Source organism: Mya arenaria, chromosome 10, assembly GCF_026914265.1.
Source record: "Mya arenaria isolate MELC-2E11 chromosome 10, ASM2691426v1".
Taxonomy (NCBI): domain Eukaryota; kingdom Metazoa; phylum Mollusca; class Bivalvia; order Myida; family Myidae; genus Mya; species Mya arenaria.
This window is the reverse complement of record NC_069131.1, coordinates 44,426,880-44,443,381: the sequence shown is the minus strand read 5'-3', so window position 1 is coordinate 44,443,381 and position 16,502 is coordinate 44,426,880. Positions and strand designations below refer to the sequence as shown.

At 36.8% G+C, this 16,502-nt stretch overlaps 1 protein-coding gene across 1 annotated transcript; it reads left to right on the top strand.

Annotated features, from left to right (window-relative positions):
• Positions 1-44: 44 nt before the first annotated feature.
• Positions 45-15,832, top strand: LOC128206978 (NAD(P) transhydrogenase, mitochondrial-like). The gene is made up of 17 exons (XM_052909743.1): positions 45-146; positions 945-1,589; positions 3,679-3,866; positions 4,139-4,303; positions 4,967-5,171; positions 6,067-6,134; positions 8,138-8,366; positions 8,666-8,776; positions 9,031-9,150; positions 10,534-10,710; positions 10,948-11,055; positions 11,871-12,116; positions 12,429-12,617; positions 13,128-13,279; positions 13,674-13,944; positions 14,442-14,653; positions 14,939-15,832. The coding sequence occupies exons 2-17, from the start codon at positions 971-973 to the stop codon at positions 15,086-15,088; spliced, it is 3,210 nt and encodes a 1,069-aa protein (XP_052765703.1). The 5' UTR covers positions 45-146; positions 945-970; the 3' UTR covers positions 15,089-15,832.
• Positions 15,833-16,502: the final 670 nt, after the last annotated feature.

Genomic DNA, 16,502 nt, shown 5'->3' with positions numbered 1-16,502 from the left:
CCAACATGGAAATGACATCAAGGAAAGACGATCCCTGATTGGTCACTCGAAGTCTCTTCTCGCGCGAAGGCCTTCGTTTCCGTGGCAAGACCTTCAAGGAAATCAGGGGAACCCGAAGTTTTTTTGCCGCATGCGGCTTTATTACGGTACGTACATGTGTGACATGTGTGTAGTTAGATGCAGAATTTATCAATCGATCAACCACGCTTGCGATTTTGGTGCATTTTATTGAAGTTTTCGCGCTTGCACTGTGATTGCCATTCTTTGTCGCAGCCATACTGACCTTCACCGGCTAATTAAAGACAATTATTTTGACAGTTATGTTTTCCATGCTAGTATATTAATTGCAATTACAATTTTGTTATCTTTAAATGTCATTTTAAGAATAAGTATGTTCTTGTGTCTGCAGTCGTCTCCAATTAGCCTTTTTCACGTTTATGCTTATCAGCCAAATTTCAGAAACAACACTGCTATACTGTATAAGACACTTGTTTTCACTTTCTTCTTTTTCATTGTTCACATTAATGCACCAATTCCTTAACAACATCCAACTCCACATTTCACGCAATAACATATTGAATATGCTTCTAATCGATCTCCATTGAGATGTTTGTAGATCTATTTTAATTTTGCAGTATGCCTTGCTTTCTCCTACTGTAAAGGTTGTTGAGAAAATAATACGGTGATCTACAAATCTCAAGGAAGGATGATAACAAATAGGTCTACTTTCCACTGTTTATCAGCTGATTAAAAAGGTCTAAAATCTAGCACGCAGTTGAACATGCTTAGCCTTCAATTGATATTTAGATGAGTGAAAACAAAAGAAAGATAACTTTGCCTGATTGCCTTTCATCAGCTTAGAAAAGCAGATTAGCACTGCCATGTATAAACTTAACTTATTAATTTGGTGTATAAAATGTTGAAAATCTTTTTTTTAACTTAAGGTGAATAAAGTGGCAAATTGTCAGCCATGCTCCCCAGAATCCAATCTGTGGCCATCTTGGTCGACCTTGGCTGTCATGTGCAGAAATTGTCTGTAAGATGCAGCCGGGGCTTCAAACAACCTGCAAGGAACTTCTGTGCCAAAGCTGAAGAGAAAGTTGTCTCTGGAACTCCCTACAACAAACTGACAGTTGGTGTGCCAAAAGAAACCTTTCCCAATGAGCGCAGGGTTGCCATTTCGCCTGCTGCAGTACAGACACTGGTGAAGAAAGGATGGAACGTGAATATTGAGGATGGAGCTGGTGTTGAGTCCAAGTTTACCAACAAGAACTTTGAGGACGCTGGAGCGAAAATCACTTCAATGAAAGATACATTTCACTCTGACATTATTCTCAAGGTTAGGCCACCGCTAGAGGCAGAAATTCCCCAGTTTAGGCAAAATGGAACACTGATCAGTTTTCTGTACCCTCAGCAGAACCCAGATTTAGTTAAAAAGCTTGCTGATCAAAAGCTGACATCATTTGCAATGGACAAAGTGCCACGTATCTCTAGAGCCCAAGTATTTGATGCCTTGTCCTCTATGGCCAACATCTCCGGTTACAAGGCGGTGATTGAGGCAGCCAACAATTATGGAAGATTCCTTGGAGGTACAAAATTGTGAAATTGCATATATTCTTGAAAGCTATATATATGTAAAAAAAAGTTCCGATTTGTTTACAGAAATTAAAAAGATTCAGATTGACTGTAGGGATCATATTTAAAGTATAAAAAAATATTAAATTTTTAGCTTGACTATTCAAAGAATAAGCAGAGCTATACTACTTACCCTTGCACCGGGGTCATACCTTCTTAGCACCTTGAAGTCATTATCTCGGCAAGAATATCATGTATTGCATTGAACCTTTAGATATGTGTTCTCACCTATCTTATTTCATTGATGTTGGGTAACAATATTTTGAATATGTTGATGGGCCTTTATTATTATTTATTAACATAGAACTTAAAGGCACAAGATATAGGTTGATGCAAAAAATAATATTTTAATGCATTATCATTTTTTACTTTATTGATAAAAACAAAAAAAGGATATGATTTAAATATAGATAAAAAATATTAACCTTTATAAATGTTGTTGTTGATTAATAGCTATATTGCCACAAATTCTCCAGTATAGCTTATAAATGTGCCAAAATATAGCTTTTATTTTTCATCTGTACCGAAATAGTGCGCTTTTTGTTTTATCATTAAAAGTAAAGGAGTTCATCATGACACTGCATTAAGAAAAATACATCAAACTATATAGTGCGCCTTTAAGGTATGCATGTAAGCACACATATCCTGACAAAGCTAAACTTCTCCTATTGCATTGAGACTTTATGCCATCCAACCTACTTAAATAACCAAGTTATATAACTCTGTTTTCCATAAAATGCAAATTATGGCCCTTATTTGACATAGAAATTTGAGTTAAATTATTGCATGTAACCACATTTAAGTCCATATCTGCAAATGCAACTTGTATTGCATTAAAACTTAAGACATGTGTTCCCAATCATACAGCCTACTTGATTCATCAAGTTTGATAACTCTATCTTGCATATAATGCAAATTATTGCCCTTAACTATGCAAATTAGAAAATCTGGTTAAGGTTTTGCCTGTAAGCACACAAAGGTAATCTTCTCAGCAACTACTTGAAAGGCCCCCGGTTAGCTCTATCGGTAGGGTGTTGGATTGTGAATCGGACAACCCTGGTTCGATTCCTGGGCGGACTAGGTCACTTTTGTTGTGATTGGTTATGAAATCCTTTCTACGACCATTCGCACTGTACCACTGCCCCTGGCATGTACAGAAGTTGTCAGTTCCTTGCAAAGGTGAAGGCACCTAGTACTGGTTAACCGCCTGATAGTCTGTCCAGGATAGGTCTGCGGTGGTTGAACTGTCACTCTGGGACCCTTCATGTGCTCATGCCGGGACCCTGAGTATAAACCACTAACACCACCACCACCACTACCTGATGTATTACATTGATACTTTGTTCAATGGTCCTCAACCATCTACAATGTAACCTACTTGAATAACCAAGTAAGATTTCTGTATTTTTCATATAATGCAAATGGCCTTTTTTTATTCAACTTAAAAATTCTGGTGAAGGTTTTGCAGCATGTAACAACATTTAAGTTGATATCTCAGCAAATACATCATCCCCTTTAAATAAGGGCTCACAACCACCTAACCTTCTTAATTAATCAAGTTAGATTACTCTATCTTGCATCTAATATAAATTTTGGCCCTTTATTATTTTACTTAGAAATTCTGGTAAAGGTTTTGCATGTAAGAAGATTTAAGTCAATAACTCGCCAACTTCTTGATGTATTGCATGGAAACTTTATGTAATCAGGTAGGATTTCTCTATCTTGCCTTTTATGCAAATATAGTTCCTTTATTATTCTTTATTTTTTACATAGAAATTCTTGTCAAGGTTTTCTATGAAATCTTATTTTACAGTGATCCATGCATGTTTCACACAAACTTTGCAATCCTTAAACTTAAAAGCAGCGTAAGAGTCGAGCGAGCTTTCAAAAGTTGTCTCTTTGACAGCTGTTGTTACAATTGATTCCAAGAAATTGGTTTATTCAATTCAAAACTTTTTTTCAATGTTCGATAAGAATAACTTTTAGCATGTCCCAAAACTGTAGAGACCTTAAATAAGTACAATTGTGTCTTGCTGTCTGCAGGTCAGATCACAGCTGCTGGCAAAGTCCCGCCTGCAAAGGTATTTATCATCGGTGGAGGCGTAGCCGGTCTAGCTGCTGCTGGGGCTGCCAAGAATCTAGGGGCCATAACACGCCTGTATGATGTTAGACCCGCAGTGAAGGAGCAGGCTGAATCTCTTGGCGCAGAGTTTTTGGAAGTTTCTGTCAAGGTAAACACATGTAGTTGTGTAAAGCTTGTTCTGGCTTGTTGGAAAAGTTGATTCTGGAATAATAAACAATATTTGTTTGCTATTTTGATTTGTTGAACGTCTCTAAAATAAAATAAAAAAAGTCACAAAACACATAAAATTTCAATTGGGCTGCTTTTTTGGGAAATTAAAAAAAAAACTTAAAAAACCCCTGAAATTTATGATAAAAAGACAATCAACTATTTCTTTTAAAGTACAAGGATATTTTGCATGATTCTATATTGAATCTTCAGGAATCTGGTGCAGCAGCGGGTGGCTATGCTAAGGACATCAAGGAGATGTCTTCAGAGTTCCAGGATGCTGTGAAGGCTCTCTACGCCAAACAGTGTGAAGAGGTGGACATCATCATCACTACCGCACTCATTCCCGGCAAAAAGGCACCCATCCTTATCACTAAGGTATGCGGCAGTTTTTTTTATATAGGCTTGTTTGGTCAGTGAGAAACCTCATAAATGTTCTTATGTTTTAGTGGAAAATTCTTACCAAAAACTTTGTTCATTTACAACTCGTTGGAAAGACCCTTACTTACCAATGTAAAGAATACAAATTGTTTTGAGGACAGCCTTTTGAGATTTTTTTCTGAAAGACTGAAGTTTTTGCTCCTTAATCTTTGTCTCAGGACCTGGGTCTGTATGTACTAACATTTGAGACGCAGAAAAGTTAAATAATCTTTAATGTAGCTATTTTTTGACAGAAAATGTGAAAAAAAATATTCAACATTTTATTTGCAACATTTATTGCCAGTTGTACCATTATTACTCTTATAAAAAGTGCACAATAAAATGAAAAAAAACATTTTTTGTCTAAAACTTGGACTTAAGACGTAAGTGAATACATGTATGTACCCAGTATTTATCTATATAGAGTGTTTTCAGCGTAATGCAAACACTATTTGTTTTTCTCAAAGTTGCATGATTCTTATAATCTTTAAATTAAAAAAATGGACAATGATCTGAGAACACACAATTCTATGATTGTAGGGGAAAATATTATTTTATCTGCATAGGATAAGACATTGTTCTTTAGTAATTGTGGGTTAAATCATAACTTATTTCCTGCAGGAAATGGTGGAGACGATGAAGCCAGGCTCGGTGCTGGTGGACCTTGCCGCAGAGGCAGGTGGAAATATAGAGACAACCAAGCCGGGAGAGCTGTATCGTTACAAGGACGTGGTCCACATCGGATACTCTGACCTGCCCTCCCGTCTTCCCACGCAGTCATCTACACTGTATGGAAACAACATCACCAAGCTGCTTCTGTCTATGGGTATGTGTACTTCTTTTGAGATCAAATTGTCAGGTTGACATGATCAGGTTCTGAGTGGCATTATATAAGATACAACCATTCTTTTTTACCCCTAGTAGACTTATTTCTAATTCTATGCCATTTTGGTGGATGGATCTGGGGGATGGGGGCCCATGGCTCTTGCGAGGGGGTGACTAGGGCGAAGTGGTCACCTTAAATTTCCAGACTTCGCCCATTTGTAACATCAAAGTGACATTGGACTTTGCTGACAATTTTTAGCATATTAGTATTTAGCCACTGCCCAGCAGTCAAACCATTGATATTAACCATTTATAATCAGTAATCTCCTAATCCGATAATTGGGTTGTGTATCATCCAAATATCAAAACATCGCCAGTAGGCGGAGCTATTGAATGTCAACCAATCAGAATGTACATTGAAGACCCTGATCAAATGATAAAAGTTCCTTAAAATGCGATAGAAAAAGCAAAGGAATTATGTAAAATGTTGTCAAGCATTAATTTATGTATCAGTGATTTTTTGAGCGAGTATTTGTATCAGGTGTTAGGATAAGTATCACTTCTCCTCAAAGTCTCCCCTCTTCTCCCTAATTTGTCTTGAGGGAGAAGTGACTTCTCCCAAAAATTTCAGCCTAGTTAGAGCCCTCGGGTCTAAAATAAACAATGGAGATATTTGAAGTTTTCATCATGAAATTTATCTTTTGTACATACATAATAAGCTAAGTATGGCAACCAGATCTCATTTTGTTTCTTCAACTGATTGTAACTAGAAACCTACATAGATTTTGGAATGTGCCAGTCACTCTGTATTCTGATTCTCAATGAACATTGGATAAATTTACTGTTAAGAAGTCAATTGTTAAAATAAATAAATAATTGAACATTTTTCAATGTAGGTGAGAAGGATCATTTCAACATAAATCTTGAAGATGAGGTTGTCCGTGGAAGTATTGTCACCCACAATGTAAGTACATATTTTTAAAGGACATATCTCAGATTGTAAGCAATATTATAGATGCACTCTTACTCCCAAATAAGATTTACCACAATTAATTCAATTGTTTTAAAATACCAAAAAGAATGAATAAATGTCAAAAACAATGATCCTTATGATGGATACCGAGTTTAATTTGAAAGAAAGGTGCAGAAAACACGGTATTTCTACCTTATGAAACGATAGTAGATCACAGTAAATCTTTTAGCACTCACCAATCATTACTATTTTTGGGTTTTCAGCTATTAAATACACATTACAATCTTGTTATCAGTAATTAATATATTCCATCAATGCATAATTTAGTAAAGTAGTTAAAGGTTTATCACTCAAAATTTATGTTTGTTATACATGTTTATGTAATAATTTTGAATAAAAGTCACTTTAAAGATGGACAACAACTGGGAAATAATACCAAATATTTTTCTAGCATTCAGTTCATAGCAAAATCATTCTGTCTAAGTTTTTCAACCTTAAGTTAAAACTAGACAGTTATTCAAACATACAATGAAATTATGTCTCCCCCATTCATGGGGAGACATATTGTTTTTGCCCTGTCCGTCAGTCAGTCAGTCCGTCACTACGTCACACTTCGTTTCCGCTCAATAACTATAGAACGCTTAGACCAAGGAACTTCATACTTGAAATGCTTGTTGTTCATGACTATTAGATAAACCCTATTGATTTTGAGATCAAAAGGTCAAGGTAACCTTCAGGTAAAAAAAGATATGTTGGCAGTGACCTTTAGCTTAAAAATGGTTTCTGCTCAATAACTAAAGAATGCTTGTACTCAGGAACTTCATACTTGGTATGCTAGTTGGTCATGACTAGTAGATGATTCCTATTGATTTTGAGATCAGTAGGTCAAAGGTCAAGGTCACTGTGACCTTGAGGTGAAGAAACGGTTCCCGCTCAGTAACTAAAGAACGCTTGCACCCAGGAACTTCATACTTGGTATGCTAGTTGGTCATGACTAGAAGATGACCCCTATTGATTTTGGGGTCAAAGATCAAGGTCACCGTGACCTTGAGGTGAAGAAACAGTTTCCGCTCAATAACTAAAGATCCTTTAGGTCCAGGAACTTCATACTTGGTATGCTAGTTGGTCATGACTAGTAGATGACTTCTATTGATTTTGAGATCAGTAGGTCAATCAAGGTCACCGAGGTGAAGAAATGGTTTCCGCTCAATAACTAAAGAACACTTGCACCCAGGAACTTCATACTTGGTATGCTAGTTGGTCATGACTAGTAGATAACTCCTATTGATTTTGCGATCAGTAGGTCAAGGTCACTGTGACCTTGAGGTGAAGAAACGGTTTCCGCTCAATAACTAAAGAATGCTTACACCCAGGCACTTCATACTTGGTATGCCAGTTAGTCATGACTAGTTGATGACCCCTATTGATTTTGGGATCAGAAGGTCAAAGATCAAGGTTGCAATACTGTGAGGTAAAAAACGGTTTCCGCTCAAAAACTAAAGAATGCTTGCACCCAGGAACTTCATACCTGGTATGCCAGTTGGTCATGACTAGTAGATGACCTCTATTGATTTTCAGGTCAAGGTGACCTTGAGGTAAAATAACAGTTTCCGCTGATTTATTAAACACAACTTTGGTCCAGGAACTTCATCCTTGGTTTGCTAGTTGATCTTGATTATTAGATGACCCCTATTGATTTTGAGGTTAGTAGGTCAAGGCCAAAGTGACCTTCAGGTAAAAAACAATTTGTTGGTCACCAGTCCGTACGTCACACTTCTTTCGGCTCAATAACTAATGAACGCTTGGACCCAGGAACTTCATACTTTGTATGCAGGTTGGTACTGACCAGTAGATGACCCCTATGTTTGTTCGTCTCCAGTCCAAAAGTACAAATTTCATGTCCATCATTGATTATTTCTCACCTACGACCACACAATGGGGGAGACGAGCGCTTTTTCAAAAAATCAATCTCTAGTTTCTATCTCTTTATCAAGGGTGAGATCCTGCCTCCTGCCCCACCCCCGCAGCTAGATGCCGCCGTCGAGGCTAAGCCCAAGGCTGTTGGAATCACACCCCCAGTACCAGTAGACCCGAAAACCCAAACCTTCAATACCTCCCTGCGATATACCGCAGGGCTGGGAACAATGCTTGGTCTAGGGGTAGTGTCGCCTAACCCCGCCTTTACAACCATGGTGACCACATTTGGCCTGGCTGGCATTGTTGGTAAGTTAACATTGTGTGAAAAATGCTTAAAACTGAAATAAATGACACTTCAAAAGATGAATGGTTGCTTAAATGTTGTATTCAGACAATAGGTCTATGTGGTTATCTCATGGAAATTATAAACTCCAAGGAATGTCTAAATAGTTAATTTGAAATTATATTTCATATCTTTACTATGTTTATTTTTTTTAATCTTGAGAGAGATAAATTCTTGTTTTAGTATGTAAACTTTTATGATATGTATAACACAGGAGGGATATTGAAAACAAGCTTTGTTCAACATCTTTATACTTCTCCAGGATACTACACTGTATGGAATGTAACGCCCGCCCTTCACTCACCCCTGATGTCTGTCACCAATGCCATCTCCGGTATCACAGCCGTAGGTGGTATGCTGCTCATGTCCAAAGGTAAATGAGCGGTGTTCTAGTGAAGTATACATGTGTGTGAGTGTGTCGGTGTTTGGACTTGTTATTCTCTTATTCTTTTTCATCTCTTATATTTTCAAAGTGTTGAGCAATATTAATGGATTAAAGACAAAGGTACTTACATTGGTGGTTTTCCAATGTTCCAATGATTGTTTGAGCTGATGCTATTGACTAGGATGTTATTACAGATCAAAGTGGTCTTCCATGAAACATGCAACATGTTAATTCTGTTTTAGGTTACTACCCAACAAACACTGTGGAGTCATTGGCAGCCCTCGCTTGTTTCATCTCTAGTATCAACATTGGCGGAGGCTTTACAGTCACACAGAGAATGTTGGACATGTTTAGGAGGCCAGGTACATAGTCATAAGTTTTACTCTACTGATTTGCGGGTTACATATCACCTAATTCAATTAGTTGGCATCTTTGCTGGTTTCATATGCGTCATTATTAGTCTTAGATTTACCGTCATGAAGACAATCTTTGACCAGCTATATAGGTTATATGCATGACAATTATAGAAGAAAATCCTGCAGTACTGATTTGCTTGATGTTTGGATTACCAGCTACTGAATTGAATTTGAATTATTGCCGGCACTTGTTTGACTTCTTTATTGAAATGCTGATAAACTATGATATTAGGCACGGGTTTGAATTCAATCTAATACCTGTATATAATTTTTGGCTGAAATAGTTTGTTTTTAACACCAATATCTGTCAGACTTTCGAAGCTAGCATAAAACTATTTGTTTGCTTTTTAAAAAAAGTGCTTAAAGTAAAACATAGATATGAAGATCACTGAGCTCACAACACCTAGTGAAAACACTAGCGGTATATGGCTTCTGAGAAGTGAATTATGAATCCTTACAAACATGATTGAGAAATTTTGCTTCTTTAGATACATTTATAATATAAAGGTTATGGACCAATTGTTTAGGACTTGGTTAAAATTAAACAAGTTGTACAACGTTCAAATATTACTACTCTGGAAGTTCCACTGCCCATATTTTATGTTCAGTACTTCTTCAAATATCGAGACAACTATCAACTGTTTTAGCTGTGCTTCTTGTATTTAATCGGGACATTAAAAATGCTTTGCCTTGAAAAGTTGAGAAAGATGCAGTTAACATGGTTATCTGTTACAAATTTCTGAACAATCAGCCCCATGTAAACAAAATTCTTAACAATAAGCTCCATGTTGTTAACTGTAACAAAGTTCTGAACAATCCGCCCCATTATGTTTACTGTTAAAAATGTTCTGAACAATCTGCCCCATTATGTTTACTGTTAAAAATGTTCTGAACAATCCGCCCCATTATGTTTACTGTTAAAAATGTTCTGAACAATCAGGCCCATTATGTTTACTGTTAAAAATGTTCTGAACAATCAGCCCCATTATGTTTACTGTTAAAAATGTTCTGAACAATCAGGCCCATTATGTTTACTGTTAAAAATGTTCTGAACAATCCGCCCCATTATGTTTACTGTTAAAAATGTTCTGAACAATCAGGCCCATTATGTTTACTGTTAAAAAAGTTCTGAACAATCAGCCCCATTATGTTTACTGGTAAAAATGTTCTGAACAATCAGCCCCATTATGTTTACTGTTAAAAATGTTCTAAACAATCCGCCCCATTATGTTTACTGTTAAAAATGTTCTGAACAATCAGGCCATTGTTGTTAAATGTAACAAAGTTCTGAACAATCAGCCTCATGTAAAGCCTTTGTTTCCCTCTCAGGTGACACAGAGTACAACTATTTATATGGTATACCGGCCGGGGCTTTCCTGGCAGGGTACGGAGGACTAGCAGCAACAGGACAGTACCCAGATATTCACCAGATGACGTACCTAGCTGCCTCCCTGTGCTGTGTTGGGGCACTGACTGGTCTCTCATCACAGAAAACATGTAGACTAGGTATGGACAATAGTTTACAGGGGCTGGGATATTATTAGCAGTATCAGGTCAGAACCCAGAACACGTACCTAGCAGACCCCTGTGCTGGGTTGGGGCACTTGCTATGTTACTATGTTAGAAAAAAATGCTGAAAGTTCTTCACACTTAAATCTTTAATATCAGTTTGTTCACCTGTTCTTAGTGCTATCAATGTTTAAACTGGTATATTTGGTGTCAAATAATAAATGTTTATTTCAGGAAATGCATTGGGTATGATAGGAGTATCATCAGGCCTGGCAGCCACCATTGGCATTCTGGCTCCAACTGCTGAATCCTTCGCCCAGATGGCTGCCTGTGTGGGCACAGGTATGACATTTGTTGATAATCTTTGTTTTTTGACTTCTTTCACTTGCCAATATAACAATAAGGAGATGCTTTTGCTATTTCTAAGTATAATTAACCATCAAGTGTATTTGCTGTATTTACATATGAAATTCATGATATTCTGCGTTTTATTTTTTGTGTATATAGTTGATAAAATAAAAGCTTTTAAACTAATGTCACAACTGACAAATTCCAGGTCCCTACAACTAATGTTAACTGGTGGTTTTTAACCAGGTTTTCACATAGAATTAGAAGTTCCTTTAAAATCATTTTCATTTTCCAGCACCAGAGTTTGATGATTTACTATAATCACCGATGATAACAATATCTATATGTGCCATGACAAAGTAACATAATCATATTTATTTATTGATTTACCTTTCCCTTTAATATTTATTTCCACTCTTATGCATGCTTCCTGTCTTCTGTGTATATCCTCTAACCAATTTGACATGTTCTTATACATACACACAACACACAACAATTCATCTTAATTATAATTCTCACAACACAGGCTGAAGTTCTTCTGTCAATCATTGAAAACCTGGTTTCATCGCATTGCGGCGTTTCTTGTCTTTTATTTTTCTTTGAAAAGATATCGAAGGTGATAGTGGTTTAGTGGTATAGATGACTGCTTCTCAGGTTGAATCCCCATCAAGAGAACTTTCTTGACCTCTCAAAGTGAACACCAGTATTGGTTTCTACGAAGGACATAGACTTGAGTGTGATGCTGTAAGCTATCCACTATTGTCACAATTGAGAAGTATGCCTACTTAAGTGTATAAACTACATTTCAGGTGCTTTAATTGGTGTTGTGGGCGGTAAGAAGGTGGAGGTCACAGATCTGCCCCAGATGGTTGCCCTGTTCCACAGCCTGGTTGGTGCTGCTGCGGTTGTCACCTGTATTGCAAACTTCATGGCTGAGCACGCCCATATGGCCACCGACCCTGCAGCTGGAGTCATGAAGACAGCGCTGTACCTGGGAACATACATTGGTGGCGTCACTTTCACTGGCTCACTAGTTGCCTTTGGAAAACTGCAGGGTAGGAAATGTTTAATGGATTTTGATGTGCATTCAAAATTTTGGGAACCTACTTTTATAGCCATTTTGGAACGTATTGATTAGTTTCACTCATATGAAAAGGATGTGGTTTGGAAATGGCAGGGATCAATCGAGACATTAAAAATGGCAAGAATATTCTATCAACTCGTGATTTCTTGATATAAATTGATGTAAAGAAAATGTATCCCAAAAGCTCAAAATTGGGATTATTTTCGAGTTCTTCTCCCAAGTATTCTTTTTTATTCTGCAACGCCATGTACTTACTATTTTAAAAGTCTTCTGTTTCTTGCAGGTGTGTTGAAATCTAACCCCACTATTCTGCCCGGTCGTCACTTGATGAATGGGGGTATGATGGCCACCAACATCGGAGCGTATGGCTACTTTATGATGGACAGTGCCTACTCTGCTGGGCTCGCAGCGCTCGCAACTACCACAACACTGTCTAGTGTGATGGGCGTAACCCTTACCATGGCCATCGGAGGTGGGTTTATGTATGCTTTGAAAAAAATGGTTAATTTATGTTACCAAAAGGTTTGTTTTATTATGTAAAAAAGGTTTTTGCACTAAGTCATGAAATTATGATTTTCTGAACGTTGAGAATTTAATAAGATTAAATTCAGGTTTAAGCCAGTTTTTGAAAAGGGAAGGGTGCTGCAGGAAAGGGACAGTAAGGTAGAAAAGGGCACATTGTATCATCCTGTTAAAACTTAATATAAATTTGACAAGAAATGTTAGCAAATAAGTTGGAGAACACAGATAAGATGGGCGAACCTTGTTTGGCAGTTTATAGAAAATGTTTTTGCGTATTTTGGTAGCCTTGACCCGCTTATACAAGAATCCAATTGATGGCATCGCGCCTTCTTCCGACAATTTCAAGGTGATGTCCAAGATGCACAATGACTAAAATTAGATTATTAATAGCAATAAATGTAATTACTGTTAAATTTGCCTTAGCCTCTATTTAGATATTTATTTGTTTTGACAATTGTAGGTGCGGACATGCCTGTCGTGATCACTGTACTGAACAGTTACTCTGGCTGGGCGCTGTGTGCCGAGGGCTTTATGTTGAACAACAATCTCATGACAGTAGTAGGAGCTCTGATTGGCTCATCTGGAGCTATCCTCTCCTATATCATGTGCAAGGTAAATTACAGAAATAAGTACTGACCCTGAAATCTAAGTAAAGATTGAACCCTGCAATTTTGCACAATTAATCGCTTTATATGAAATTCTGGATTTTGCAGAAAAACTACTAACTTATGAGATAATACTGGTTATATACATGTTATTATAAAACAGTATGCCAAAAATATGAAATTATCAGATTTAAGACAACAAAAGAAATACAGTTCTTTGAAGCCTCTAAATCAACAAGATTATGATATCCTTTCAGCGTTTATTATGTGTCCCACCTTATTTGTGTAACAAGTTGAACAATTTATTGTTTCCTGTAGAGTGCCTGTTTTAGGTGTTTATTTCCATGGAAATGTCAAAATTACATCGCAATTTCTCATAGTTGGTTATTTGTTTTCCATAGGCAATGAACAGGTCCCTTGCCAATGTCATTCTTGGAGGTACAAACATCGGCACAAAGTCTCACGCTGGTGGCAAGCCAATGGAAATTACAGGCACCCACACAGAAACTGACGTTGCTGGCTGCACCGATTACATTGCCAACGCAAAAAACATCATCATCGTACCAGGCTATGGTCTGTGTGTGGCGAAAGCTCAGTACCCAATTGCAGAGATGGTGGATTACCTGAGAAAGAAGGGGAAGAATGTCCGATTTGGCATCCACCCTGTTGCTGGTGAATATCTGTTGTCTCAAATTTCTAATGCTTAAGTGCTTAAGTGTAGCAGATGAGAAAAGCTACTGTATGGCCTGCAGGCTATTAAAATAAAGGACATTCATCCAAAAATGATATCAAGATGTTCAGTAATGTTGTTTAACCACATTGGTTTATTTTTTATGTCAATTAACAAAGATACAGTAAAAATAAAATCAATGTTTCGCTTAAAAAATCAGCGTGTTGATAAGTGGTGATTCCTCATGTTACAACTTTTTTGCATGCTTGCATCACATATGATATTATTTCAAATAAATGTGTGCATTTTTTTATACATTGAAAAATACATTATTATTTTTAACAAAGTGTTGGAGAAATATTCTTGGCACCATATTTGTTAGACACCGAGTGAGTTCTACATTTTTTCAAGACTTCATTGATTTTGACATAGTAATATACATACATGTTTTATAATTACTTCATAACAATTAAATAATTCACATGTTTCCTCCTCGCAGGGCGTATGCCTGGTCAACTGAACGTGCTACTGGCTGAGGCTGGAGTACCCTATGATGTTGTACTAGAAATGGACGAACTGAATGATGATTTCCCCGAGACCGACCTTGTCCTGGTTATCGGCGCTAATGACACTGTAAACTCAGCTGCCGAGGAAGACCCCAACTCAATCATCGCCGGCATGCCCGTCCTCCGTGTCTGGAACTCCAAACAGGTAACTATTAACTGAACTCAAAGCGGGCAACTATGTACTATTGAAAGGCCTTTATATTAGTTTAATGAATAAAAATACACCTTAGTTTATGTTGTTTTCATCATTGTATTTTTTTTTCTTGAAGTTGGCCCTTTAAGTTTCTAACATTTCTAAGTGATAATTCAAAAGAATATCTGGTATTTTGTTCACAATCGCATAAAAGACAAGTGCTCCAAGTACGATACTAGTCAAATCCGGTAACAAAATGTTCCCAAAAAATGATTGCACATATTAAATGTTTTACAGGTTGTAGTCATGAAAAGATCACTTGGTGTAGGCTACGCTGCTGTTGACAACCCAATCTTCTTCAAGGACAACACAAACATGTTGCTAGGTGACGCAAAGAAGACGTGCGACGCCCTTTTGACCAACGTCCGGACTTACTATGGAGATTAACAACTAGAGTAATTAGGACAAAATTCGCTTACAAGCTAGTTTCTGAACTGACTTATGGCAATTGACAGCTATGGATGAATAGGGAAGATGATTTTATTTGACTTTATATTTTTCAAGTATTAACATCAGTCATCTATTTATAGTAGTAAATATGTGTATTTAAATTTCTATTTAAGTCATTTATTAAACACTCTTTTGGTGTCTTAGCTTACAATTTGTACTGTTTATCTTAATCATGATTTTTTGTGAACAATTTGTGTGTCTATTTTCATAAGCTTGCAGAATATTTATTTTTTTTAACTTGTGGAAAAAGATTAAATAGATTTGATGAAGTTGATGTTTGCCTTATTTGCTAAGCATTTACAAAGTGAGAAACATGTTGTAGCTCATACTGATATATAATCTTGAGGAGTTTGGTTGTTTATCTGGAAAACATGAATAACATGTAATAGGGTAGATCCCTATATTGTAAATACAATGACAGTTAAATTTTTACTAGCTTTGTTAACAATGCTTAACTATTGTGATAAACTGTAATCATGTGCTCACAACAAGTGTGTATTTATGTGCTAGGATCTTTCTAGGCATTCTAGGCAATTCCAGTTATTGATGACATTAACAGTTACTAATAAAAAAGCATTTTGCATAAAATCTGTGTACACTGTAGTGAAACTTGAGAATTTGTCTTTGGTTTTCACAGTTTTGATGTGCTGCCGAATTGAATAAAAAAGTTATAGAATAAAACTGTTTTGTTGCATTTTTCATTAAATTTATGTAGTCACAACTCCTGGGATATCTACTCTGAACCGCACTTCCCATACCTTTGAGATTTGATTTGTACTTCGTAGTCTCGTGTGATGACCCTTTACCAAAAAAATACTGTACCTGTAGTCGAAGCTGGCCAAGCCCACGAATATTTTGAAAATCTTTTTTAAACTGAAAACTACTTTTTTGTTGGTGTAACTGACATTGTAAACGTATGCTAGAAGTTTAAGATCATACCTACATGTATACAGATGATGGTGTCTGAGATACCTACATGTATACAGATGATGGTGTCTGAGATCATACCTACATGTTTACAGATGATGAAGTCTGAGATCATACCTACATGTATACAGATGATGGTGTCTGAGATCATACCTACATGTATACAGATGATGGTGTCTGAGATCATACCTACATGTATACAGATGATGGTGTCTGAGATCATACCTACATGTATACAGATGATGGTGTCTGAGAGCATGACTACATGTATACAGATGGTCATGTCTATGATCATGCCTACATGTATACAGATGATGGTGACTGAGATCATGACTACATGTATACAGATAATGTCTAAGATCATGTCTACATGTATACAGATGATCATGTCTGAGATCATGCCTACATGTACACAGATGATCTT

What these genes read in the sequence shown, in the direction of transcription:
- LOC128206978 (XM_052909743.1), top strand. Translation starts at nt 971, where the DNA reads ATGCTCCCCAGAATCCAATCTGTGGCCATCTTGGTCGACCTTGGCTGT. An exon ending in CAAGCTGCTTCTGTCTATGG is followed by an intron (nt 5,172 to 6,066) that starts GTATGTGTACTT and finishes TTTTCAATGTAG; the next exon opens with GTGAGAAGGATCATTTCAAC. An exon ending in GGCTGCCTGTGTGGGCACAG is followed by an intron (nt 11,056 to 11,870) that starts GTATGACATTTG and finishes ACTACATTTCAG; the next exon opens with GTGCTTTAATTGGTGTTGTG.